At 43.8% G+C, this 27,045-nt stretch overlaps 1 protein-coding gene across 4 annotated transcripts in view; it reads left to right on the top strand.

Moving 5' to 3' along the window:
• The window catches only part of DHDDS (dehydrodolichyl diphosphate synthase subunit), a 35,808-nt gene that overhangs the window by 5,987 nt on the left and 2,776 nt on the right, over positions 1-27,045 (top strand). For 3 of the 4 annotated variants that reach the window (XM_052658795.1, XM_052658803.1, XM_052658786.1), the window contains exons 4-8: positions 1,287-1,429; positions 4,767-4,883; positions 5,837-5,938; positions 17,265-17,379; positions 19,275-19,382. In XM_052658795.1, coding sequence (XP_052514755.1) covers positions 1,287-1,429; positions 4,767-4,883; positions 5,837-5,938; positions 17,265-17,379; positions 19,275-19,382 — 585 coding nt within the window. The remainder of the gene's footprint in view (positions 1-1,286; positions 1,430-4,766; positions 4,884-5,836; positions 5,939-17,264; positions 17,380-19,274; positions 19,383-27,045) is intronic. The other variant, XM_052658811.1, reaches the window with a different exon arrangement.

The raw sequence follows: 27,045 nt of genomic DNA, 5'->3' as shown, positions 1-27,045 counted from the left end.
TTAAATAATATGCGTCAGTGAAAAGCATGTGGCACGTGCTGGCGTAAAGGAAGTGCTCAAAAATTGAAGCTCTTATTAGCGTCTTTACTGACTGAGGTCAGTGGTGGGCTCCAACCTGAAGGTACCCACTAAGTTCGCTGCCTGGTAAGGTCTTCAGGGCCCATGCCTATTGGCAGTTAATGTGTTTGTGTGTCTGATAGCGAATTAGAAAGGTGGTTCTTCAGCTTTATTTCTTCAGTTCTGTTTGAATGTCTTCTACCCCTTGCCTTTAACCTCTAGGCTCCCTGTCTCAGCACTGCTGTTCTCAGCTCCAGTTGGTTCTCCACCTTTAGTGGCACTGGGTTAGAGAAGTACCAGAAGTCTGAGTTTAAATTTGAGTTTTACTTCTCTTTTCATTGAGGTATAATTTCATTCAGGGACATGCACAAATTTGGCGTTTTGACAGTTTCACTCCTCTGTCTATTCCACACCCCTATCAAGATATAGAGCATTTCCATCTTTCTAGGAGGTTCCTTTGTGCCCCCTCCCAGTGAAACCCTGTGCTACCTCCTCTTCCTCTTCGGGCAATCACTGTTCTGATTTCTGTCACTCAATGTGATGAGTATTTGCTGTTCTAGAACCTCACATAATGGATTCATACAGTAGAGCTGTGGACTTTTGATACATTTCTTCACTTTCCGAGCCTCAGTTTTACTATCTGTAAAGTAGGCATGAAAACAGTAAAGCCTTTCTCAAAGGGTTGCTTGAAGAATGAAATGAAATAATGTATGTGAAGACACTTTGGAGACTTAAATGCTACACACTTGCGCAGTCGTTGCGTGTTTTCTTATAACTCATCAGCCTCTCAGTCTTCTGGAATAATGATGCTGTGAGTGGTACTACCTGTGTTCTTATGTACCTTTAGCCACCTGGTGAGGGATGGATTGTGATGCCGTTTCACAGATAAGGAGATTTAGGCCCTGAGAGGTTAAATGATATGCCAGCAGTCACATAGCAAGTGCATGATGGAGTCAGGGGCTAGGACCTAGAACTTTACTCTCTCAGCGAAGAGTTCTTACCAGTAAACCACAGCAGCATCAGCATAATAATACTCATTAAGTTCACATTTTTCAGTCTCTCGATTGGTGGCTTTCTGCTTCTTTGGTTCCCTATTCTGGTATTATCCTAGCTCTACCCAGAAGGAAGAAAGTCTGTCTCCCACTTCCAGCACTGAGTTGGGGCCGAGGCATGCCCCATTTCCCTTCCTGGTCTTCCTGTATCCTAGCTCCTTGCCTTCTCCCCCTCAGACTCTGCGTTGGTGTTTGAACTTGGGCATCCTGGAGGTGACGGTCTATGCATTCAGCATCGAGAACTTCAAACGCTCCAAGAGTGAAGTAGACGGGCTAATGGATCTGGCCCGGGAGAAGTTTAGCCGCCTGATGGAAGAACAGTAAGATGCTGTCAGAGGGGAGCATGTGTCCTTCCGCCAACCTCCAGCCTTATCCTAACCCTCAGCTCTTTTTTCTGGGGCTAGTTAAGGAACTCTGAATCTTTCTGCTGTTAATAAGACCTCATCAGTGGCAAGTATGACAAGCTAGTTTTTCTCTTTTTTCAAAGGAATCATTTATTTGAGGGTATAGAGGTATTTCATAGAATTCAAGGACAAGTATGGCCAGCCTCAGGTAAAACTGAAGTCAGGAATTGAAATCCATTAGATAATGGATTCTAAACGCCTGCTTGGACATTTGCTTCTTTTGCTCCACAGACCAGCTTTGTCTGCTTCAAGAGCACAGCCCATAATGAACTAAAACCCTAGTTGGCTCTAGTTCTAAGCAGCCCACCTTAGATCAGAGTTCTATCCCGGGACCGGTAAGCCGTGACCAGGGGGGTAGAGTGAGAGAAACTTTGAAACAGTCATTTTCTGTGGTGCGGCCATCCCTAAAAAGCTACTACACTTCCCTGTATATTCCCTGGGAAGGAAGGATGATGCACAAAAGGCCTTTCTGGGAATGAGTCAGTACTAGCCTCATCTGTCATTATGTTTAAGCCTTAACTTAGGGAGCAAAGCCAGAACGGGACGAAGAGGAAGTTTGGTGGAAATTATTTGCTTCTAAGTGTGGAACTCTCTCCAGCCCGGACTGTCCCAAAGTCTCTTATAACCATTCTCTGCCCAGCTCCTCCTCACTCCAGGACCAGGAAGATGAGAGAACAGAATACTTAGAGCTCTAGCAGAGCTGGGCCTAGGACAGTTCTGTCATTTCTGTCCCTGTGTGGGTCTGGGTGAGGGGAGAGTAGCCAGGCTTCTCTGTCCATGTTAAGATATGAGACTCTGGGCCACAGACATTACTGCCTCCTTTGTGGCTCAGAAGTCACACCCAAGGGACTGGGGACAGAGGTAATGGGGATACATTTCAGGTGTTCAGATTCTTCTGTATTTCACACAAATTTTGCCTTTTTAATGTGCTTATACTGTGTGTCAGGCCCTGAGCCTAATGTGCATTCTCATTTAGTATTCACATTATCTTGTGAGAAAGGTATTATTATCCCAGGTGTAGAAAGGAAGAAAGTAAAAACCAGAGAAGTTTAAGTGTGTATCTTGGGTTGCGCAGCTATCAGACAGACCGAGCCAAAACAGACAGAATCTTTCTGACTCTGGAACTAAGCTGTTGTCTACTATACTGCACTGCAAGAGACAGGAGGTAATCTTACAGTTCTTAAAAGGTGCTCCTGAGATTGTTCTATTCAGTCAGTAGTAGAGGACATGGTCTTAGGTTCTGAAGTCCTGGAGAGAGCAATAAGAAACCTTAGTGGTGGTTTTCCTATAGTGTGCCACAGAACCCTGGTGTTGTGAGGGGTGGGCCTGCAGGGACCCAGAGGGAACAAGGTATACAGTGCTGCTCTGTGTTTATCTGTCTTATATATGGGGCATCTATTTCAGATTTGATTCAAAGAAAGAGTTGTTTGGCTAAAAGAAGTTTGGAAAACCACTGGTCTAGTTTGGTTTCATCAGTTGGGAAACTAACCCTGGTGGAAAGAAGAGAAAGGTTTGCCTAAGGTCACACAGCAAACTAGTGGCAGAACCAGGCTGGGAACCCAGATCTCCTGGCTCCTTGCCAGCACTTTCACAACTCCTTCCCTGTAGACATCCTTCAGGTCATGTGCACTTTCCCAGTGTGGCACTTTCCCAGTAGGCAGAGATGGTTAGCACCGCTAGTTTACAAAGTAAGAGGCTCCGCGAGGCTAAGCAGTTAGTTATGCTAGCTCAGATAGTAAGCAGTAGCACTAGGGCTTGAATCTAGGTATTCTTTCTCTTTTTTGGCCGCATCCCAGGGCATGCGGGGGATTAGTTCCTTGACCGGTGGACGCACAGAGTCCTAAAATCTGGACTGCCAAGGAATTCCCAGATCTAGATACTCTTATTCAAATATTGCCTTGATTTTGAGTATACATTTGTCTACTAGCACTCAAGTGGGTTCTCAAAACTAGGTGATTAGATCTTGCTTCACTCTTGGAAGAAATGTGATTGAGCATTGCAGGGTGGAAAGGCTGTGGGTGCAGCTTTCAACTCTGGATCAGGGTTCTCCAGAACCTGCCAGATAGCCTCGCCCCACAGTATACTTCTTGTTATGGAGCTCCTGTTTTCCAAACATTAGTCATTCTGTTTCTCCTTAGCATTCCCAAGTTTAAGAAGCTGACTAGGAAACAGTGAGTTCATGCTCACTCTGCCATTTGGGAGTTACTATATGGAGGCAGTGTAATGTCGTGATTAAAAAGGCCCTAGAACCAGACTGCCTTGATTCAGTATCTTGACTTTCTACTCACCAGCTGTCTGACCTTGAATGAATTAACCTCCCTAGGCTTCAGCTTCTTCATCTGTAAAAGGGGAACGACAATGGTGTCTGCCTCAAAAGTAGATGTAAAGATGGAATGCACGTAAAACGCTTAGACCAATGTCTGAAAAAGTGAAAGTGAAAGTTGCTCAGTGGTGTCCGACTCTTTGTGACCCCATGGACTATACAGTCCATGGACTTCTGCAGGCCAGAACACTGGAGTGGGTAGCCTTTCCCTTCTCCAAGGGATCTTCCCAACCCAGGGATCGAACCCAGGTTTCCACATTGCAGGTGGATTCTTTACCAGCTGAGCCACAGGGGAAGCCCAAGGATCCTGGAGTGGGTAGCCTATCCCTTCCCAGCCCAGGAATCAAACCGGGGTCTTCTGCATTGCAGGTGGATTCTTTACCAACTGAGCTATCAGGGAAGTGCAGACCAATGTCTGGCAATTAACAAACATATAATTAATGTTAGATGTTGCTATACTTACATTTCACGAGAAGTTAACAAAAGTAACCGGTAATACAACCCCTGCCCTTGAGTTTGTTTGCCTGTCAGAATGGGACAGATAGCATAGAATCCGTGTGATGCAGGTTGCCAACAGGGACACCTGAGGCAGTGTAATATTTGGTAAAGAAGTTTTGGGTTCTCAAATCAGACAGACCTAGGTTTCAGTCCGGACACGGCTCTTGATGGTCGTTTGACTTTGGGTAATCCCTATCTGAGCCTCAGCCTATTCTGTCTGAGCCTCAGTTTCCCGATGAAGAACAGGGAATGTACTAAACTCCTTTCACAGACGTTGAAGGCATGCAATGAAATAATGCATGTAGAATGGTGCTTGACACACAGGAAAGCACTCAAACTGGTAATTGAGTATTATCTAAGCACTTTGCTCTCTCCAGCGCAGCAGGTGCTCTATCCCAACTCCCAAACCTGCCTCCTTTCCCCCCTGATCAGGGAGAAACTGCAGAAGCATGGGGTATGTATCCGGGTCCTGGGTGATCTGCATTTGTTGCCCTTGGATCTCCAGGAGCTGGTCGCACAGGCTGTGCAGACCACCAGGAACTACAACAAGTAAGTTTTCAGATTTTTCCCTTAGGGGCCTGTATCAATCTTTGACTCCCTCTAACTTTAGGGAGACTTCCTGGGCCTTTCTTGGTCTGCATTTGGTACAAGAGGCAATAAGGACTTGGTTTCGGATGCTTAAAAGCGTCTTCCTTCAGCTACAGGCCAGATGGAGATGTTTCTGCAGTACCTTGTTACATGTGTGTATGTTCACACGTGCAGTTTCTTACCTTCATCCTTCATGGGCCTTGCCCCCTCCTATATAATACATATATATATACACACACACATATTTAAGTATATAAATATATATATATATTTGTGCATGTATATATATATGTGTGTGCACCTATTTACATACATATAATGTGTATATATATATATACATATTTAAATATATATGTTTGTGTTTGTGTGTATTTTTTAATTGACAGAGGATGGGATAGGAATGTATCAGGCATTATCCCTGTCTCTGAAGACAGATCCCTCAAGAAATTCTCTTTCTGTCCCACTGCTTTAACCAATAGATGTGATGACCTGGGGAGGACATGCTGATGCAGTTGGGAACAGAGTTTAATAATCCAAACTTCATTATGTGTGGCTTTGCAATGTAATGTATATTTGGCAGTGGATTTGTTTCACATCAGATTTCCTTCCTATTCTTCCCTACTTGTTCTAATAATCACAATGAATTCACCTCCTCTGAAAGCTGGGTGCTAGCAGAAGGCAAGAAGATTAAGTGAATAATAAGGATCAGTTAGTATTTTTCTTATTACAAAACTAATTTGTTTTTTCCCAAGGAAAATAGGAAAACTCAAAAAAATGAATAATCTCACCTTTCAGAGGTATCCATGGTTAACCTTTGATGTCTGTTCTACCACAGAGGGGGTGCTCTGTAATCGGGAACTCTGCTTCTTACTCCCTGTTCCGCTTGGTAAATTATTCTGTTCTTCCCTTCTTAGGTGTTTCCTGAACATCTGTTTTGCTTACACATCCCGTCATGAGATCAGCAATGCTGTAAGAGAGATGGCCTGGGGAGTGGAACAAGGCCTGCTGGATCCCAGGTACCCACAGTCGTTCAGCATGGTGACTGATAGGGCAAGCAGGCATGCACCGAACCATAAAATCCCTCCTAAGTCATGTACGTGGGTCAGAAGTCACATAAGGAATGTATGTGGAAAGATTCAGGTGAGGGTGATTCCCCTCACTTAGAGTTTCAGGATGACTTCTTATAGCCTGCTTTAGAATTTCTCTGTGTTCGCCACATACCAAGAAGTTCCAGAAAAATGGCATAGCAGGATAGCAACACTATGGCGTGCAATAACCATGATGCCCTCCTGGCCCTTTGGCAGTTTTTCTAGGAATGATTTTTTAGGAATGCAGCTTTTGGAGGGTATTGTCCTTTAGGCCTGTCATGTTACAGTTCATGCAAGACTCAGGTATTTTTCAAAAAGACAGTTGTTCATCATTAACAACATGGTGGGATTTTTAGAGCTGGGAGAGACTTTGGAAGCCATCTGTCTGCTCAGTCTCTATTATGAGTGTAACCTTTGGTAATAATATTAGTAAACTAACAACAACAGTAGTAAAATAAAGTAGAAAAAAAACAAACCCCAAGTAATATGCTTTGTATTTTATTAAATTAATATTCTTAAGTGTAAGAGATTTGAGTCTTTTCTCCATTTTATAGATGAGAAAACTGAGCTCACATTGAAGTGACTTTCCCAAGGTCATTCTGCTAACAAGTGCCAGAGCTGGGACTTCTATCAAAAACTGTCTTGATTACAGAGTTTTTTCCCTGACATATGGGGTCTTGGGACCCAGGAATTTTTCTGACTCCCCCTCTTGGATATAATTTTACTTTCCTGGGAAACTAAATTAAAAATGAAGAAGTTTCTCAGTGAGAATGAAATTATATAAGAAGAAAAAGAGATAGTTTTTAAGGCTATTTTATGAATCCCTCTTCTCTCCAATAGCTGAATGATCTTTCTGTGCTACATAATTTATTCATTCAGTCAATCATTCATTCATTAAACAGATATTTTTTAAGTGCCTACTAAAGGCCAGGCACATTGCTATATACAGAGGATATAGTGGTAAGAATAAAAAACATGTATTTCCTGTTTTCATGGAGCTCTGGCAAGGGAAGGAAACACTATCAAGATCATACAGGTCAGCATAAAATTATATTGATGCTATGCGTGATAAAGGCATTGGTGTGTGGTTTAATAAGAATTTATACTTAAGAGGAATGGACCTGGTATGGAAGGCTCTCCAAAGGAAATGAATGATAAGTGACCTCCCAAGGGGATGGGAGGATAAGTAATAGCTGGGGAAAGAGGCAGTCGTGTGAGGAGCTTGTTAGTTGCACAAGTACTGTTGGGAATAATTCAAGTAGAGAGTACTTGGAAGGGAGGTTAAATTATGGTGGTGATGGTGGAATAGACCAGAGTGCATCAAGAGTAATGCAGCCGATCAAATTGAGAAGACTTGGTGTTCTGACGCTGGGGAAAGGGTGTGTTATGGTTGACTCCAGGTGGGTGTTATGGGTGACTTTGACTTACGCAACAGAGGACAGTGGTGCCCTTCACTGTGCTGAGAACCCTGAGAGGATGCAGTTTGAGGAAGAAGGTCAGGAGTTTGGTCTAGGATATCCTGTAGTTGTTGAGCATAGATGTCAGGGCTACAGTAGAGAGGAGGGGTGGGGACTGGGGTAACAGTGTGGTAACTGACGAAAGAGAGGGCCTAAGGAACCTAAGGAGATTCTAGAGTGAGAAGAAGAGAAGGCCTTGGATGGAGTTTTGAGAAAACTGGCTCGGTAGAGGAAAAGGAGCCTTAAGGGGAAAAGAGAATGAACAACCAGAAAGGTTGAAACAAAAGGGCTGCCAGTATTATAGAAACCAAGTAAAGAAGGTGTTCATCAGCGCAGGTGGGGTGGAAGAAACAGTGTCAAACAATGTAGAGAGGTCAGCTAGTATGTGGACTGAAAATTAGCTATTAGTGGGAAAAATGAAGATACAGGTTAAGTTGGTAGCATGGGGCTGGGCAGGAAGATGAGCTATAAGTAGATGAGGGATATAGGAGTAGATGCAAGTTACTGGCAATTTTCTGATTCTTGGATGATTCTATAGTTGTTCATTATATTCTTAGTGCTTTACAGTTAACATTTTATGCATTTACAGATATTTGTGCTAAAAAGAAAAGAAGCCGTTTAGCAAGCAGATTTAATATGCCTTCATGCCTGGGACTAGAACTCTGATCTCGCTTCCTAGTGCAGTATGATTTATATTCCTCCCACATTGCATAGCCACTGACTTCCTGCTTTTTGCCTAGCAAGTTTTCTCATATCCATTTTCTCTACCCTGCATGGTTTAGTAACTTGCCTGTGTGGGTTAGTCATGCAGACATGGCATGGGCTGGGCAGGTTACTCGGGCAAGGAGGCTGTCTCTCAAACCACCAGTTCAGGAAGCTTGATGTTCAGCTCAGATTGGGCTGATCAGGGCCTGAGGCAGTGCTCTTTATGTTCTTCAGTTTTAGGCAAATCCATATTTATAACAGAGAGTCAGTGAGTTCACTACAGCCAGGCTTTACTCTTCTCATAACTGGAATTTTTCTGTTCTCTCATTACCACTATTCAGCTCCTCATTTTCCTTTCTTCCAGGGTATATATATTTTTTTCTAGCAGCCATATTAATAGATTGATTTTTGAGTCTCAAACTACAGAAGAAGGAATTAGGTTGAGCTTAAATGATAGTTAATAAACTCTTTGGAGCAGGTCTTAACACTCTGCAGGCCTCTGTCTTCCCCTTAAAACAATAGTGTTAATAATAATTGCTAGAGTTTACTAAGCATTTTCTTTGCAGCCAGCACTTGATAAGTAATCCACGTATATACTTCATTTAATCCTTAGATAGATGCTTCGAAGTAAATACTGTTTTTGTAAATTGAACCTCACTATGAGGTTAAATGGGGCTTCTTTGGTGGCTTAGTTGGTAAAGAATCTGCCTGCAGTGCAGGAGGCCTGGGTTCGAACCCTGGTTTGGGAAGATTCCCTGGAGAAGGGCATGGCAACCCACTCCAGTATTCTTGCCTGATGAATTCCCATGGACAGAGGAGCCTAGCGGGCTACACAGTCCATGGGATTGCAAAGAGTCAGACATGACTGAGCGGCTAAGCACAGCACAGCATGGGGTTAAATAACCAAGTTCACATCGTTGACTAGGATTTCCAGCCTGGCTCCAGAGCCTGTGTTCTCTTTCACTGTGGTATACCGACTGCCTTATAGGAAGGTTGAAGTAAGCGATAATAAAGTATAAAAATAGAAATTAATATCTAATAGTTATCAGGTCTTATGAGGCAGGCACGAGACTGAGTTTATCATGCCTAGTCTCGTCTGATTTTCATATAAGGTAGTGACTGTTATTTGTCCCACTTTATAAGACCACTCATGTTGTTTAGTCACTAAGTTGTGTCTGACTCTTTGCGACCCCATGGACTGTACCCTGCCCGACTCCTCTGTCCATGGGATTTCCCAGGCAAGAATACTGGGGTGGGTTGCCATTCCCTTCTCCAGGAAATCTGCCCGACATAGGGATTGAACCCACATGTCCTGTGTCTCCTGTATTGGCATTCTTTACCACTGTGCAACCTGGGAAGCTCCGCTAAGGTTTAAAAAGATTAGTTGGGACTTCCCTGGCAGTCCAGTGGCTACAACTGTGCTTCCACTGCAACGGGTGTGGGCTCAATCCCTGATGGGGGAATTAAGATTTCACATGCCATGTGGCACAGCCAAAAAATTAAAAAAAAAAAAAAAAGGTTAGTTGCCCTGCCTAACCTAAAGTCACATAGACTAAGTGGAACAGCCTGGACTCCACCTCAGTTGCATCTGCTTCCGTAGCCTATGTTCTTCACCATCTTCTTTATAAACTGAATGCTAGAGAAGTGTACTATGGTATTATCACAGGGCGCATTTCTGAGTTTGTACCTTCTAGAAAAGGGTCTGTGTTCCAAGATGGTACTGAGAACACAGTGACACGTTCTTACTCTCCCTTACAGGCCATTCACTGTCTTGTTGATACTCACCGTTGCCAGGCATCCCTTCCCACAGCTGATGTCGTATCTCCATTATAGGTTTTTAATTAATTTTATTTTAGGTTGGCCATATCCTGAAATAAGTAGTTTACTAGGGAGGAGCCATTATCTTGTGGAATATTTGTACCAATATCCTTCCAGAAGATGTTTTACTTTTTTTTGTGATCAGACATGCATAATGTAAATTTTACTGTGTTAACCATTTTTACTATAATTCAGTGGCATAAAGTATAGTCACAGTGTTGTGTAATCATCACAACTGTTTCCAGAAGTTTTCCATTATCCTAAATGGAAATACTTCTTTTAAAAAGAATACAACCTCCCCCCAATATATGCATACTTTTGTAAAAGTCAGAGGTAATCATTAGAGGAAATTTGCAAGCTATATAAAGATGAAACTTAGATCTCCCAGGATGGGACCCTCAGCAGCAACCCTGGTAGCAGGTTTCTTTTTCTGGCCGTGCTGGCTCTTTGTTGCTGCTTGGGCTTTTCCCTAGTTGTGGTGTGTGGGCTTCCCATTGCAGCGGCTTCTCTCATAGCGGAGACGGAGCTCTCGGGCTTCACTAGTTACGGTTCCCAGGCTCTACAGCACAGGTCCAGCAGTTAGAGTGCGCAAGTTGTAGCACACCAGCTTAGGTGCTCTGAGACGTGTGGAATCTTCTCGATCCAGTGATCGAACCTGGGTCTCCTGCACTGGTAGGCAGATTCCCTGCCCCTGAGCCACCAGGGAAGCTGCTTGGTAAAGTTTTGATTTGAAGTATTTCCTTCTGAGTCTTCTTGTGTGCTTATGTATGTGTGTGTGTTTAACTACTGTGTTGATCTTTTCAGGCAAGCTGTGACAATGTCTGTTACTTGTGTTTGAGTTCTAGGTTGTTTGAAAAGGTACATAGTCAAATACGTTTTAGACGTATTTATATTTGGAAAACCAGTGTGTATTTATTTCTGAGATCTGTTTTCAGTGGGTCATTGATTGATTTATTTGAACAAGTCTTCCTCTGTCCTGGCTAAGTCCTCTGCTAGAAGAACAGGATAAGGGCTTTCCCTCAAGCAGTTCACAGTCTGGTGTGTGCACACTAATATGTAATCCATGGTGCCATGTACCACAGTAATGGATGTGATATGCAAGGCACAGAGCTGATGCTGACAGAAGTGGTGATCAGCTATGGTTGGGAGTTCAGCCAGAGTCATCTTTTAAAAACACTAATCCAATAATGACATAAATATTTTTAACAGAAGAAATTACCCTGTGAACAGCTTACAACCTTAATCATGCTTTGTTTGCTTAATGTTGTAATATGAGCACTCTTCCATGTCCCATGTTTTTAAAAATTCTTCCCTTTATTTATTTGTTTATTTATTTTTGGCTGTAACAGGTCTTAGCTGCAGCATGTGGGATCTTTCCCGGTGGTACACAGGTTCAGTAGTTGTGGCTCACGAGCTCAGTAACCTTGAGGCATGTGGGATCTTAGTTCCCTGACCAGGGATTGAACCCTCATCCCCTATATTGGAAGGTGGATTCTTAACCACTGGACCATCAGGGAAGTCTCCTTAATAATTCTTCATATCATAATTTTTAATGGCTACAGAATATATCTTGCTTTAATTTACTTAATCATTTTGCTGTTGGTTCTATAAGCTATTTCTAATTTATCATTATTACAAATAGGGCTACAATGAAATCTATGGCCTTAATTCTTACGTGCATTTTGGATTGTTTCCTCAGGATCTGGGTCTGGATGTGTCTGTTTCACCTTATTTTTGCCAAGATTTTTATTTAATGTAAACTATTCTAATTTTATAGGTAAAAATTGGTATTTTACTTTTCTTTCATGGAAACTATTTCTTAAGATTTTTCATGTGGCCAGCTAATACCATATAGTTGGTAGATTTTTCTTGGCCAAAGCACAGATATTCTGTTTTCATTTTGTCACTTTTGTCTATACCTCCTTAGATTTCTCTTCTTTTTGAAAATAATTCTGCCCACTGCATGCAGTAGACAGAACAGACACATTTGAAATTCAGAGGACTTATGCGGGGATCCCAAGTCCCCCAGCATGGTGGTAGGTCTGGAAATAATCTTTATTCTTCTTATGTATGTAGCATTTTATAGTTCCTAAGGTACACTCAAATCTGTATTTCACTTGAGTTGACCCTCACAGTAACCTTTAAGTAAACAGTACAAATGTGCCTATTTCAAAAACAAAGAGAGCTGAAAAATTGTTGATTGTACAGATTTTGCCTTTTTTTTTTTTTTTAATTTTGGCCATACCACACAACGTGCAGAATATCAGTTCCCCAGCCAGGGATTGAACCCTGCCCACAGCAGTAAAAGGGCTGAATCCTAACCACTAGACCACCAAGGGGGCTTCCCTGATAGCTCAGTTGGTAAAGAATCCATTTGCAATGCAGGAGACCCCGGTTCGATTCCTGGGTTGGGAAGATCTGCTGGAGAAGAGATAGGCTACCCACTCTAGTATTCTTGGGCTTTCCTTGTGGCTCAGTTGGTAAAGAATCCTCCTGCAATGTGGGAGACCTGGGTTTGATCCCTGGTTCAGAAGATGCCCTGGGGAAGGGAAAGGCTACCCACTCCAGTATTCTGGCCTAGAGAATTCCATGGACGGTATAGTCCATGAAGTGAAGTGAAGTGAAGTCGCTCAGTCGTATCCGACTCTTTGCGACCCCATAAACTGCAGCCTGCCAGGCTCCTCTGTCCATGGGATTTTCCAGGCAATAGTACTGGAGTGGATTGCCATTTCCTTCTCCAGAGGATCTTCCCAACCCAGGGCTCTAACCCCGGTCTCCCGCATTGTAGACAGACGCTTTACCGTCTGAGCCACCAGGGAAGTCCGTCAGACACAACTGAGCGACTTTCACTTTCAGACCACCAGGGAGTTCCCATGTTTCAAATTCTTGATGAGAGAATTAAAATTATGCTGTCAAGACAAGACTCGGGGACTTCCCTGGTGGTCCAGTGGTTAAGAATCCACCTGCCGATGCAGGGGACACAGGTTTGATTCCTGGTCGAGGAAGATCCCACATGCCCCAGGGCAGCTAAGCCCCCGTGTCAAAACCACTGAGCCTCCGTGCCTCAGCTACTGAAGCCCACTTGCCTAGAGCCCATCCTTGGCAACACCAGAAGCCACTGCAGCGAGACGCCTGCACACCACAACTAGAGAGTGGCCCCCGCTTGCCGCAACTAGAGAAAGCCCGTGAGCAGCAATGAAGACCCAGCACAGCCAGAAATAAATAAGTAATTTTTAAACAGGACAAGACTCAGATTATCAGGGAAATCTGAACCAGAGCCCTTCCTATTGCCTAGACATAAGTGGATATTATTTCTCATATGATGGTATAGAAAATAAAGCTGTGGTTTGTAAAATGATGACTGAGAGATGGACTTACCCAAAGACACACAACTAGTAAGTGTAAATCCTTGTTCTGAACACTCAGCCCAGATAGCTCTGCCTTTTTTTTTTTTTAAATAATTTTTATTTATCTGTTTTTGGCTCTTGGTTGCTGCACAGGCTTATCTCTAGTTTTGGAGAGCGGGGGCTGCTCACTGTGGTGGCTTTTCTTGTGGAGCAGGGGCTTAGAGCACAGGCTCAGTAGTCAAGGCACATGGGCTTCGTTGCTCCACGGCATGTGGGATCTTCCCAGATCAGGGATCAAACCCATGTCTCCTGCATTGGCAGCCAGATTCTTTACCCCTGGGCCACCAGGGAAGCCTTTCTGCTTTTTTTGACTACACTCTCAGAAAAATGTTCCCACCAAGAAATTTTGTCTTCTAACCTCTTCCCGAGATGCAACTCTTACCACTTGGAGATTCTGAATTCTGCCTCTTGGTGCTTGGTAGGATAGGTAAACAGCATTCCTAGAACCACTGGATACCAGTCTTGCAAATACCCTTTTTCATTGGACAGAAAAGTTTACCTTAAGATAAGTACTCCCAGTCCCCATTCTTCCTTCATTCCATCTCCTTTCTGAGTGTCTGTCTGCTGGGAAAAGTAGCTCTTATCAAATATAAGAGGGTCGATCATTTTGCTGTTTTTCATATCCTATGTGGATTTTTTGCAGTGTTTCACTGTCCATATGGCTTAAATTTAAAATTTTTATCTATAATAAATTCAAACAATAGCCAAAGTATATAAACTAAAAAGAGATAGTCTTTCCTTCTTATCCAACCTTCCAGAAGTAATCACCGTTAATAGTATGGTGTATGCCTTTTTAGATTTTGTTTGCATGTATCTATGTTTATATGTATTCACAGGGGTGAGTGTTTCTGTGTGTGTGTATGTGTTTTCCACACTATTTTTTTCTGAAACTTCCTTTTTTTCATTTAATGTTACATCTTAGACATCTTTCCAAATCAGTACACTTAGGTTTATCTTTATTAAAAACAGTGGCATAGTATTTAATCAAATTGCAAGGTCCTAGGGTATATGCATTTTATTATTACTACTTTTTAATTTATTATTTATTCAGTTCAGTTCAGTCGCTCAATCGTGTCTGACACATGCGACCCCATGAATTATAGCACGCCAGGCCTCCCTGTCCATCACCAACTCCCAGAGTTCACTCAAACTCATGTCCATTGAGTCAGTGATGCCATCCAGCCATCTCATCCTCTGTCGTCCCCTTCTCCTCCTGCCCCCAATCCCTCCCAGCATCAGAGTCTTTTCTGATGAGTCAAGTCGTCGCATGAGGTGGCCAAAATACTGGAGTTTCAGCTATAGCATCATTCCTTCCAAAGAACACCCAGGACCAATCTTCTTTAGAATGGACTGGTTGGATCTCCTTGCAGTCCAAGGGACTCTAAAGAGTCTTCTCCAACACCACAGTTCAAAAGCATCAATTCTTTGGTGCTCAGCCTTCTTCACAGTCCAACTCTCACATCCATATATGACCACTGGAAAAACCATAGCCTTGACTAGATGGACCTTTGTTGGCAAAGTAATGTCTCTGCTTTTCAATATGCTATCTAGGTTGGTCATAACTTTCCTTCCAAGGAGCAAGCGTCTTTTCATTTCATGGCTGCAGTCACCATCTGCGGTGATTTTGGAGCCTGAAAAAATGAAGTCTGCCACTGTTTCCCCATCTATTTCCCATGAAGTGATGGGACCAGATGCCATGATCTTCGTTTTCTGAATGTTGAGCTTTAAGCCAACTTTTTCACTCTCCTCTTTCACTTTCTTCAAGAGGCTTTTTAGTTCCTCTTCACTTTCTGCCATAAGGGTGGTGTCATCTGCATATCTGAGGTTATTGATATTTCTCCCGGCAATCTCGATTCCAGCTTGTGTTTCTTCCAGCCCAGCGTTTCTCATGATGTACTCTGCATAGAAGTTAAATAAGCAGGGTGACAATATACAGCCTTGACGTACTCCTTTTCCTATTTGGAACCAGTCTGTTGTTCCATGTCCAGTTCTAACTGTTGCTTCCTGACCTGGATATAGGTTTCTTAAGAGGCAGGTTAGGTGGTCTGGTATTCCCATCTGTTTCAGGTTGGTGCAAAAGTAAAAAAAAAAATTGCAGTTTTGCGTTGTTGAACTTTGCTGTTTGATATTGGAATATATTCTCAAATAAATATGGTTATGTTATACATCATTTTAATGCACATTTCTAGCTTTATGTTTTTTTGCTAATGACATTACTTGCTGTTTATATTTATTTTAGACTATAGAAATGATGTTAGACAAAAAGCAAATTCAAGCAGTTTTTTTATTTGAGTTCAAAATGGGTCGTAAAGTAGCGGAGACAACTGGCAACGTCCACAATGCATTTGGCCCAGGAAGTGCTAACAAGTGTATAGTGCAATAGTGGTGCAAAAAGTTTCACAAAGGAGACAAGAGCCTTGAAGACGAGGTGCTTAGTGGCAGCCACTGGAAGTTGACAACGACCAATTAAGAACAGTCATCGAAGGTGATCCTCTTAAAACTACACAAGAAGTTGCTAAAGAACCCAGCATCAGCCATTCTATGGTAATTCAACATTTGAAGCAAGTTGGAAAGGTGAAAAAGCTTGATAAGTGGGTGCCTCATGTACTGACTAAAAATCAAAAAAAATATTGTTTTGAAGTGTCATCTCTTAATTCTCCCCAGCCACAACAAGCCATTTCTCAATCGGATTGTGACATGCAATGAAGAATGATTTTATATGACAGCCGGCGACAGCCATCTCAGTGATTGGACCAAGCAGCGGTAGAGCACTTCCCAAAGGCAGACCTGCGCCAGAGAAAGGTCCTGGGCGCTGCTCGATGGTGTCTGGCCCACTACAGCTTTCTGAGTCCCAGTGAGACCATTACCTCTGAGAAGCACGCTCAGCAAATCGATGGGACGCACCGATGACTGTAACTCCTGCAACCAGCGCTGGTCCACAGAAAGAGACCATTTCTTCCCCATTTCTTCTCCACAGCCACGCCCGACCACATATCACACAACCAATGCTTCAAAAGTTGAACGACTTGGGCTACAAAGTTTTGCCTCATCCGCCATATTCACCTCACCTCTCACCAACCAATTGCTACTTGTTCAAGCATCTCAACAACTTTTTGCAGGGAAAATGCTTCCACAACTAGCAGGAGACAGAAAATGCTTTCCAAGAAATTTGTCGTATCCTGAAGCATGGATTTTTATGCTACAGGAATAAACAAACAAACTTATTTCTCATTGGCAAAAATATGTTGACTATAATGGTTCCTATTTTGATTAATAAAAATGTGTTTGATCCTAGTTATAATGATTTAAAATTCACGGTCCAAAACTGCAATTACTTTTGTTCCAACCTAACATTTGGCTATGCTGGGTCTTAGGTGTGCGTGTGGGGTCTTTGGTCTTTGCTGTGGCATGAGGGATCTTTAGTTTTTGGCATGTAGCATCTAGTTCCCTGACCAGGGATTAAACCCGAGCCCCCTGAATTGAGAGCACGGAGTCTTAGTCACTGGACCACCTGGGAAGTCCCTGGTGTATGCATTTTTAAAGAAAAGATGTTTTACATGAAGGACAACACAGGCTCTGATGGGTATCTATTTTAGGCCTGCAACTAAATTACTTTGGGCGAAATTTTCATCTGCTCTGAGCTTCACTTTCCTTATCTATAAAGTAAGGATAGAAATATGTAGTTGTGAAAATTAAAATCATTCATTAATTTATCAAGCATTTATTGAGGGCCTTCTGCATGCCAGATAGAAGTACTGTATTTGATGGTGTTCTACAAACTGGGAAGCTTTATGTAAGGAAGTTCATCGTGAGAGTAATTCAAGAAGAGATATGTGCTCATCTTTGTCTCTTCCCCACTCACCTTAGCGATGTCTCTGAGTCTCTGCTCGATAAGTGCCTCTATACCAACCACTCTCCTCACCCTGACATCTTGATACGGACTTCTGGGGAAGTGAGGCTCAGCGACTTCCTCCTCTGGCAGGTAGGTCATTGCCAACCACTATTCTGTTTGTGTCAGAACTGAAAACTGTGATTGCATCCACAGAGCAGATTGGAGGGGAAGCTAAAATCCAGAGTGCTGTCTCCAGGCTGTGCCTGGCAACATTTGTTATCCCTTCCTCAGCCTCCCCTGGCTTTGTGAATCTGTGTGGTTCTTGCTGTCTGGAATGCCCAGAGGAAAAATCAAAGCCATCGTGCTGTAGTGGAAGCTTTCCTTGTGCCTCTGTTCAAGGAACTGGACTTCTGCCTTATGCCCTGAGCACAAGCTCTTGCCTTGGTAACCTGCCATGTAACCTGCACCTCTGGGCTAGAACCTTGCCTTGAATTTACTGATTTCTCTCTTTCAGAATAAAGGGCTGCATTTACACAAGCACAGTCCACAAGGGATATAAACTATATGCAGACTCTTTCTTTGGGGCCTGCCATTGCCTCTTAGCTCAGTTATCCCAGTGTAGGTAGTTGTCTGAAAGCTCATATTCAAATAAGTTTGTCCTTGTTTGAGAATCTCCATCATCTGTTCCCTTGGCCCCTGGGTAGCACTTGGCTGGAGGAAATCTTGTTCGAGAGGCTGGAGGGAGAGACATGAGTTGGAAACAATTCACATGGTAAATTCCAGAAATTTTAATGGCCTGTAGTCTCAAAAGCAAACTAACAAGATTCAGCTACTGAAGATACTTTTAGTCTTTGGCTATACTGAAGAAGTGCAACATGCAGCTTATGGTCTTATGGCCCACTCTGTTGGTCAGATGATGTTGGAAGAATTTACTTCTGGGCACTGAGTTTTAAGAGGCTGCACTGGTAAACTAGAGGACTTAGCAGAAGAGGCCAACCAGAAGATGGCCAGGAATCTGAGACTCATGTCCTCTAAGGCAGAAGTGAAGGATGATGGTCTGGAAAAAAGTTTATTCTCTTGGGGGGAAAAAAATGAGTTCCTCCTTGGTGCTGGGAATATGGCAGAGACCAAGTTAGAAATAATCCCTACTGTCTTAAAACTTATAGTTTGTTAGCAAGGACAAACTGAACAAGTCATTACAACCTTCAGAGCAGATAACAGGCAGCTGTCATCTAGCCTTCCAGTATGTGAAAAATGTCACTTTGGAAGAGAATGTTGTTCCAGAGAGAAGACCTGAGACCTTGACAGGAGTTCCAGGGAAGGTGACACTGGTTTAGCTTAATGAGCTCTTTGACAGCTAACGTATCGCCCTTTAGGCACTGAATTCCTTTCCACTAAAGGTATCAACAGTGACTGTCAAGAATGTTCCAGAATCAGTAATGATTGTTAAAAGTTCACTCAGCTCTGTGCTTTGTGTATGTTATCTTGTTAAATTTTTACAGTACCTTATAATACAAGATACTCTTATATACCCAGAGAAGTTAAGTAACTTGCCTCAGGTCAAATAGATGGTAAATGGTGGAGCCAGAATTCAAAGCCAGGCAGTCTGGCCCCAGAGCCCATGCTCTTAACCATTGTACCATACTCTGCTACTTAAAAATAACAATGGCAGCTACCATTTATTCATTGCTAACTTTTATCAGACACTGTGTCTCTCAGATGACCTCTGAGGGCCAAGAGCCAATAACATAATCCAGATGTTATTTCATAGTCCTAAAATTGGCTCTTAGAAAACTCCTGGTGGAAATGTTGATCTCGCCTCGCTTTAGTTCCGCCTTGCTACAGGCAGGTGATCTTACTACCTCAGATGACCCTTCCCCCATCAGTGAGTGAATCCGGGCTGGCAACAGCAGCTGCAGCTCAGGATGCCTGGGCCACCTCATCTCTGGACGTGATCAGCCTGCTCCTTCTTTGGAAGCTGACCAGGGATATGTTCCAGTGACACGTTACTAAACCAAACTCTCTTCCTTCCCCACCTTTCCCAGACCTCCCACTCCTGCCTGGTGTTCCAGCCTGTTCTGTGGCCAGAATACACGTTTTGGAACCTCTGTGAGGCCATCCTGCAGTTCCAGATGAACCATAGCATGCTTCAGGTAAGAGTTCAGGGCTGGCCTGACTGGATGGGATGGAAGAAAATGTTAGCATCAATTGACCCCCATGACTGCATATGTCAGGCACTTGCTAATGGCATGTTAACGATAATGATGAGCAGCTACCGCTTACCGAGTATTTACTGTGTCAGGCACTGTGAACACTGTATATGACTGTCTCATTTAATGTTCCCAAGAACCCAACGAGCTAGGTATTACTAGCCCCACTTGTGCAAATGAGTACATCAAAGTTATTTAGTTAAGGATACAGAACCAATAAAAGACCGAACTGAGATTCAAGTTACAAGTCTTTAAGCTCTTCACTGTGGAAACTCAGGAAAGCCTTCTCAGAGAGATTGGCCATTATGCACTGAAGGAATTAGCCTAACAAAAGATTGTAGAAGTGGAACTATGCAACATCCAAGACTCTTCCAGAGGGATTAAAAACAAAATAGCACTATCTTCCCATTGCATAAAGCTGTGTTCTGCCAGGACTTGCAGTTCTGCTTTCAGTTTTGATTAGGGAGATTCACCTATATCTGATTAGGACTGTTCATCATAATGACGATGTATGGTGGTGGCAGCTAACTTATTGAGGATCTGCTAAGGCACTTTGGTGTTTTCATCTGTTTTCTTATTTAACCCTTCCAACAATCCAGCAGCTTTGGTGTCCTCATTGTTCAGATATGGAAACAGAGGGATACAGTAACTGTCTCAAAGTCACAGAATTTTAATCCCAAAGCTGGAGATGCTTCTTGAGTCTGGAGAGATAATGGCCAGGAGGAAATAAAGATATAAGTCAGGGCTTCTCAGTCCCCCTGGCATCGGCGACTCCTTGGAGAAACTGATGAAAGCCACAGACCATCCCCCTAGATAAACTGCAAAGGTCACTCTAACACATGGCATTTTGCATAGAATTGCACGGATCACTGAAGCACATAAACTACTTCTGGAGGCTCACATAACTCGTGAAATCTCTCCATGAATCCCAAGTCCAGAACTCCTGGAATAAGTCACTGAGATTGTGTGCTTGATCATTTAGTCTGAGAATATGAGGAAACCGAAAGAGGAAGTTGAGTTCAATTGAAAGGAAAAACAGCAGAGTCTCAATTATCCACTGTCAGTGAGGAATGAATATGTTTTTCCACATGACCAAATCTCCCTTTAAGAACTAAACCTTCTTTATCTCTTTTTGATAGATAACTTCTGAAACATGTCTTGTGTGTAATTCATTGACACCTACTGTGTATTAGGCACTTGCTAATAATTATGATGATCAGAATAATCACATTCTACTGATGCTGATAGTGATAGTAGCGACTCCCATCTTGAAGCACTTCATTGTGCAGGATGGCCTTGAAAGATGGGATTCTTTCTCTAAGCTAGATGGTCTGCAAATACTTGACTTTGGGATTTCTTGTGTATGGTCAGTGGATAATTTTGACAGCATTCCTTCTTCCCTTCTCTTCCTGTTTCCAGTTTTAAATGAGCTACAGGTAAGAAAACCAGTCAACCAAGCTTGTTAGAATTATGTCTGTAAAGAAAGAGTAAACTGGCCTTTCATGAAGCCCAGAGGATCTTGGTGCATGAGCTTTTGCGTATGGCTATTCTTGTCTCTGGGCTTCCCTGGTGCTCAGACAGTAAAGAATCTACCTGCAACGTGGCAGACCTGCGTTCAGTCCCTGGGTTGGGAAGATCCCTGGAGAAGGGAAGGGCTGCCCACTCCAGTATTCTGGCCTGGAGAATTCCATGGACAGAGGAGCCTGGCAGGCGACAGTCCAAGGGGTTACAAAGAGTCAAACACGACTGGCTTTCACTTTCACATTATTGTCTCTAATTAGGAAGCTCAGAAGTCTTTTAGTAATTCAGATTTCTCAGATACTTTCCCACAAGGCTATCAGAGGAATTACCTCAAGTTTCACTCATTCTGTTCAGTTCAATCCAGTTCAGTCGCTCAGTTGTGTCCGACTCTTTGCGACCCCATGAACCACAGCATGCCAGGCCTCCCTGTCCATCACCAACTCCTGGAGTTTACTCAAACTCATGTCCATTGAGTCGGTGATGCCATCCAGCCATCTCATCCTCTGTTGTCCCCTTCTTCTCCCACCTTCAACCTTTCCCAGTATCAGGGTCTTTTCAGATGAGTCAGCTCTTCGCATCAGATGGCTAAAGTAAATGTCTCATTCTATAAATGTCTATTACTGAGTACCTGGTCTGAGTCAGGCACTACATTAGTATTCCACACAAGAGATTTAAGCAGTTAATTGGCCAGACAAGATCCCTACCTTCATGGAGATTATATTTTTACTTGAGGAGACAGATAATAAGTAAACAAATATATGCAATAAGGCAGTGGAGAAACAGAGTGTTGTCCTAGAAAGGAATGAAGCAAGCAAGAGGTGCTGAGTGGAGCAGTCAAGGAAGGTCTTGATAAGCCGTGATATTAAAGATGAGAAGTAGCCAGACATGTAAAAATCTAAGGGAGAAGAATTATTCTCTGTAGAGGGAGCAAGAAGTGGAAGGATGCTACAGTTATATAGTTTAGGTCTTAGAAGAACGAAGAGGCCAGCATGCATGAAGAAGGGTGTGAGATGAAGCTGGGTAGGAGTCAGGCCTCTGATCATTCACGGCCTTGTAGGCTATGGTGACACATCTGAAGACTTCTGCTGAGAGGGAATGGCAGGATCTAATTTACATTTTGTATAAGTCACTCAAGATTTTCACAGGGCAGGAGTCAGAGACCAAATTCCTACAGTTGTCCAGGTGGGAGGATGTGGCCTCGAGGTGGGGTGGCAGCTGCAGAGAAGGGGAGGTCTAAGTGGACTGAGATGGAGGACAAACAAACATTAAAACAGAAACAAATGAAACTAAGTTGATAATACAACCTTCAGAGACAGGGATTAATTCAAGTTACCTGAACATAGTTCTCTGATTATACATCTTCAGCTGTATATATTCTAAGAATAATACAAACTGGAAAGCAAACTTAAACATTACTTAAGAGGTTTATCAGTGGTAATGTTAATAATGTAATTCTGAAATTCTTTCATGCCTCTTGTAGGAGAAAACCAATGAGCATGAATATTAATATTACTAGGAAGCAGAACATTTAGGTTTTGGCCTGGGCAGTTGGGTGGATGGTTCTGCTGTTTTCTAGAATGGGGTGGAACATGTTTAAGGACAACCGTTAAGAGTTTCATTTGGTACCTAAGAATCATAATTCCAGACATTTGTTGAGTTCTTACCACATGTCAGGCATCCTTTTACTTGATTCTACGTAGTTCTATAAGGTATATATTACTCTTAATTGCCTCCATTTTTAGAGAGAGGAGACCAAAATAATAACAGATATTGACTGTCCTGAACTGTTTCTCAGCAGACCCCATGGGGGTTTTGGCCAGATTTCCTCTGCCCAGGAGCATTCATACTCTGTTTCTAGAAATCTTAGCACCTCAGCAGAAGCACTAGCAGTATAGTCCAGACTGACAACATCCTGGCCAGGATGCTGTCAGAAGAGAGCTGATCTTTCTGATATCTCCCTTGTATGTGTTCTGTATCCGCACCAAACTGGACTGTTCAGTTCCTTGTTCTCATCCCCTTTGGTTTTCTGCCTCCACATCTGTGTTCTTACCCCATCTCCCAAATTCTTATTGTTCAGTTTGAGCTCCTCTGTCTCTAAGCCCAGCCCAGTATGTCCTGATGCCCTGCAGGAAGCCAGGATAGGGAGCTGGGTTCTTGACCTAGCTCACTGGGGTGAGGGCAGGTGCTGGATGCTAATGGAAGCAGGGACTCAGCTACAAACGGTTGGAGGCTAGATCTTGGTATCTGAAGGGATCATGAAAGTTTCCAGGTGATCACCTTTCATCTTCGAGAATAGGGGCTAGCAAAGGGAAGCAATCTTGACGATGACACAGTAGGACAGAGAAAATCAGGGAAGGGAAGGGGTGGGCAGCAGTACAGGCCACTGATCTGTTACAGGCTGCATGGGTGGTAGGTCCCCGGGGGCCTTTCCTCAGAGATGAGGAGTAACAGTGTGGTCCACCTGACCTGTAATGATGCAGAGGGAGAAGGCACAGGTTCCCACTAAACTTCCTTTGATGCATCTGTCAGAGGTTAAACACTAGGCTGCATCAATCAACCATTTTATTTTTAGTACTCTAAAGGTAGTCACTGTCTTCTCCTCAAGAAAGGTTAGAAAACTTCAGCTGTTATCTCAGACATTCCTGACTTTGAATCATGGTGCTGCCTACTGGCTATGTGACTGACTAGGCAATTACTTAACCCTTCAGAGAATCACTTTTCTCATCTGTAAAATGAGAGAAGTAATGATAATACCTGCCTCACAAGTTTGTGATCAGCCTTCAGTGAACTAATACACCAAACTGATACACCAAACTAATACACCAGAACTGAGTGCAGTGCTGGAACAGAGTTCATTTTCAGAGACTGGTGGTCAGTGTAGTTCACCATATGTGTCTCTGGGCTCTTCATTAGACTTCATCTGTCTCCAGAAAATCCACAGACACTTAGCACCCTGCTCATCCTGTCTCAAGGACAGTTCCCTTGGCACAGAGACTCGGTGTGCTCATCAGAATATCATGTTTCCAGCAGGGGGTGCTGTCTCAGCCCTCCGAAATGCATCCCCCTTGCTACCGACCTGGGGAGATGGGGACTCAGGAGAGGACTTGTTATTAGCTGGTGAATGTTTTGAAGCCCAAGACCTGTATCCTCTTTCTATGCCCTAGTGAGGTCAGCAGACCTGAGGATTTACGTACTGTGGAGGGGCCATTACATCTGGTTCCCTGATTCTGCTGAGGACAGAACAAGAGCAGAGTCTTAGTGCCCAGGAGAGGTTTATATTGATAGTTTAGAGCCCCATTTCTCAAAATGAGCTCCATGAAGACCTTACACCACAGAAGGTCTGTATAAGTAGTATCTACGGTAATTATGAATGCCCTCCCCCAGTTGCTCCTTATACAGGGAGAGTAGACAGTATGGTCAGGGAGAGAGAAATTGACTATTAGGACTCCCATTAGCCTAGATTTCCAGAGGCTGAGTACCTGAGAGGAACTTAGAACACCTTTTAGGCGGGGTGGCAGGTCCAGACCATCTGGTTGCACAGAGGCGTCCAGATGCAGGCCACTGGTTCCCCACTCCGCCCCTAGAGAGTACAGCTTATCCAGAGGCACGCAACACGCATCCTGTAGGTCTTTCGAGAAGTCACCTTAGTGCGAACCAAGGAAACTCCAACTCACTGTGTGACTTAGGCCAAGTCCCTCCCTAGCTGGGTGTCATTATCTGTACAGGAGAAGTATAGAGCCGACGGGCTTTCCGCTCTCCCCTGACTCTGTCATCCTAACAGTGAATTGCTGATTCCTGGCAAATTAGGGGCCAGACTCTGCCCGACTGCCACCTCCCTGCTCAGCACTCAGGCTCGGGCTGCCATTTGGAAAAAGCCAGAGCAATTTTAACCAGCTCCGCGTCTCCTGCCTCTGTGGCTGGCTGCCCTCGTCCTTTCTGTTTGGCTAGAACTTTGCCTACCTAGTCACAAGCAGTGGTGACAGAAGAGCTACCTGTTAATAGCCAGGCACCAGATTGGGCATTCATTATCTCCTTTTTCTTCAAACCACCCAATGAGATGGATGTTATCATCCTCATTTTGCAGATGAAGAAATAGGCTCAGTGAGGTGAGGACATTCTTTGAACAGAAACTTCTCAAACCCCAATGTTCCAGGCAGACTCACTAGCCTAATCACCCTCTCTGATTTCATGAGTCTGCCCATTATTCCCCTGCCTAATATTCTCCTCCCCCATACACTCTACCTTTATCTGACTCTTCCCCATTGGTTAAATGGAGAAGGCAGTGGCGCCCCACTCCAGCACTCTTGCCTGGAGAATCCCATGGACAGAGGACCCTGGTGGGCTGCAGTCCATGGGGTCACTAAGAGTTGGACACAACTGAGCGACTTCACTCTCACTTTTCACTTTCATGCATTGGACAAGGAAATGGCAACCCACTCCAGTGTTCTTGCCTGGAGAATCCCAGAGATGGGGGAGCCTGGTGGGCTGCTGCCTCTGGGGTTGCACAGGGTCGGACATGACTGAAGCGACTTAGCAGCAGCAGCAGCAGCCCTGGGTAAAGCTCATCTGGTTCTGCCTGCCCATGAGATTCCACTGCCCCTTGACCTTCATCAGTCAGTTTCTTTCCTCTGAATTACTCAGCCCTTTCCCTTACCTTCCTGATGACCCTTACCACATTCCACCAGTACTGTGGCATTTGGGTATATCTCTGTGTTCTCAGCCTGTGAGCACATGGATTGTGGTGACTATATCCTGTGCATTTCTGAACAAAAGGTCCCACATATGGGACCCAGGGTCCCCCCTGACCAAGGCCAGGAAGAAGCCCTTCTAGCATGATGGAGACACTTAGGCAGCAACTTCTCAAACTTGTTTAGCTTTCATAGCACCACACGTGAGTTTGCTATCATAGCAGAAGAGTGCCCTTGAATGCCTTGGATCATTTAAGAGCCTAGAGGGGGTATTTTCTAGATTTTTCATTTCTCATCTTTGTGGTGGTGGTGGGGTTTTAGTTGCTGAGTCATGTCTGAATCTTTTGCAACACCATGGACTATAGCCCTCCAGACTCCTCTGTCCATGGGATTTCCAAGGCAAGAATAGTGGAGTGGGTTGCCATTTCTTCCTCCAGGAGATCTTCCCAACCCAGGGATTGAACCCACATCTTCTGTGTCTCCTGCGTTGGCAGATGGGTTCTTTACCATTGTGCCTTATTCATGCAATAAATCTTTATTGTTGAGAAGATGCTAGAAAATCACTTCCCTACTCTGAATCTCCATGTCTGTCTCCAGCAGATAGAAAGTCCCTTCCTAGCTTTATTGTGAGGGTCAAGTGAGACAACAGATGAAGCACTTGTGTGTGTGTAAGATATCCCTTAAAGGAGGAACACAGAGCAGTCCAGCTGTTCACAGGCTGAGTAGGACACAGACAGGTACCCAAATACCACAGTACAAGGCAGAATGTGCTGGAGGGGCACCGAAGGTATAGGGTGCCAAGCTGGCAGCAGGATGGGAGTTTCTCCAACATGGAATAGGACTGGCAGGAGGAACTCTGAGGCTAAGGTTCTGAAGCCTGTTAGCAAGAGCAGAGAGCATCAATAAGGCACAGCATGGCCTTGGTTCTGCTCCAAAAGGCTTTTCGCCTCCTGTGCCAGGAACATCCTCCATGGCCTCCTGGGGGCATACGGTCAGTCTGTTGAACAGGTACAGGGTGCCCCAAGTGCCAGAAAGAAAGAGCCACAGACTTTTTCCTCTAGGAGTTCATGGTTTGTCTGAAGACACGGTATGAGAAGTGCTGCCAAGGAATGCAGTCACTTCCCTCGTGTCAGAACTGGTTCCAGGAGCCCAAGGGCTCTACTGAGCCTTCAGCGGCTCCTTTTCTAACAGAAATGGTGGACTGTGGTCCTAATGCCTATTCTAGAGGCAGAATGCAGTAAGTGGCTTAGGAAAGCTGAACCTGCTTCTCAGAATGTTCACAGGAGGGTCATTTGCTGAGCAGGTCAGCCTCTCACTTGAGAGGCAGTTCTGGATCCATACCCTGAAAGGTAACTTAGAAAGTTGGGAAGATAACACCCTCAGAGTGCCTGGGGAAC

This window comes from Budorcas taxicolor, chromosome 2, assembly GCF_023091745.1.
Source record: "Budorcas taxicolor isolate Tak-1 chromosome 2, Takin1.1, whole genome shotgun sequence".
Lineage (NCBI taxonomy): Eukaryota > Metazoa > Chordata > Mammalia > Artiodactyla > Bovidae > Budorcas > Budorcas taxicolor.
The sequence above is the reverse complement of the archived record's forward strand: the minus strand, read 5'-3'. Positions and strand labels throughout refer to the sequence as shown.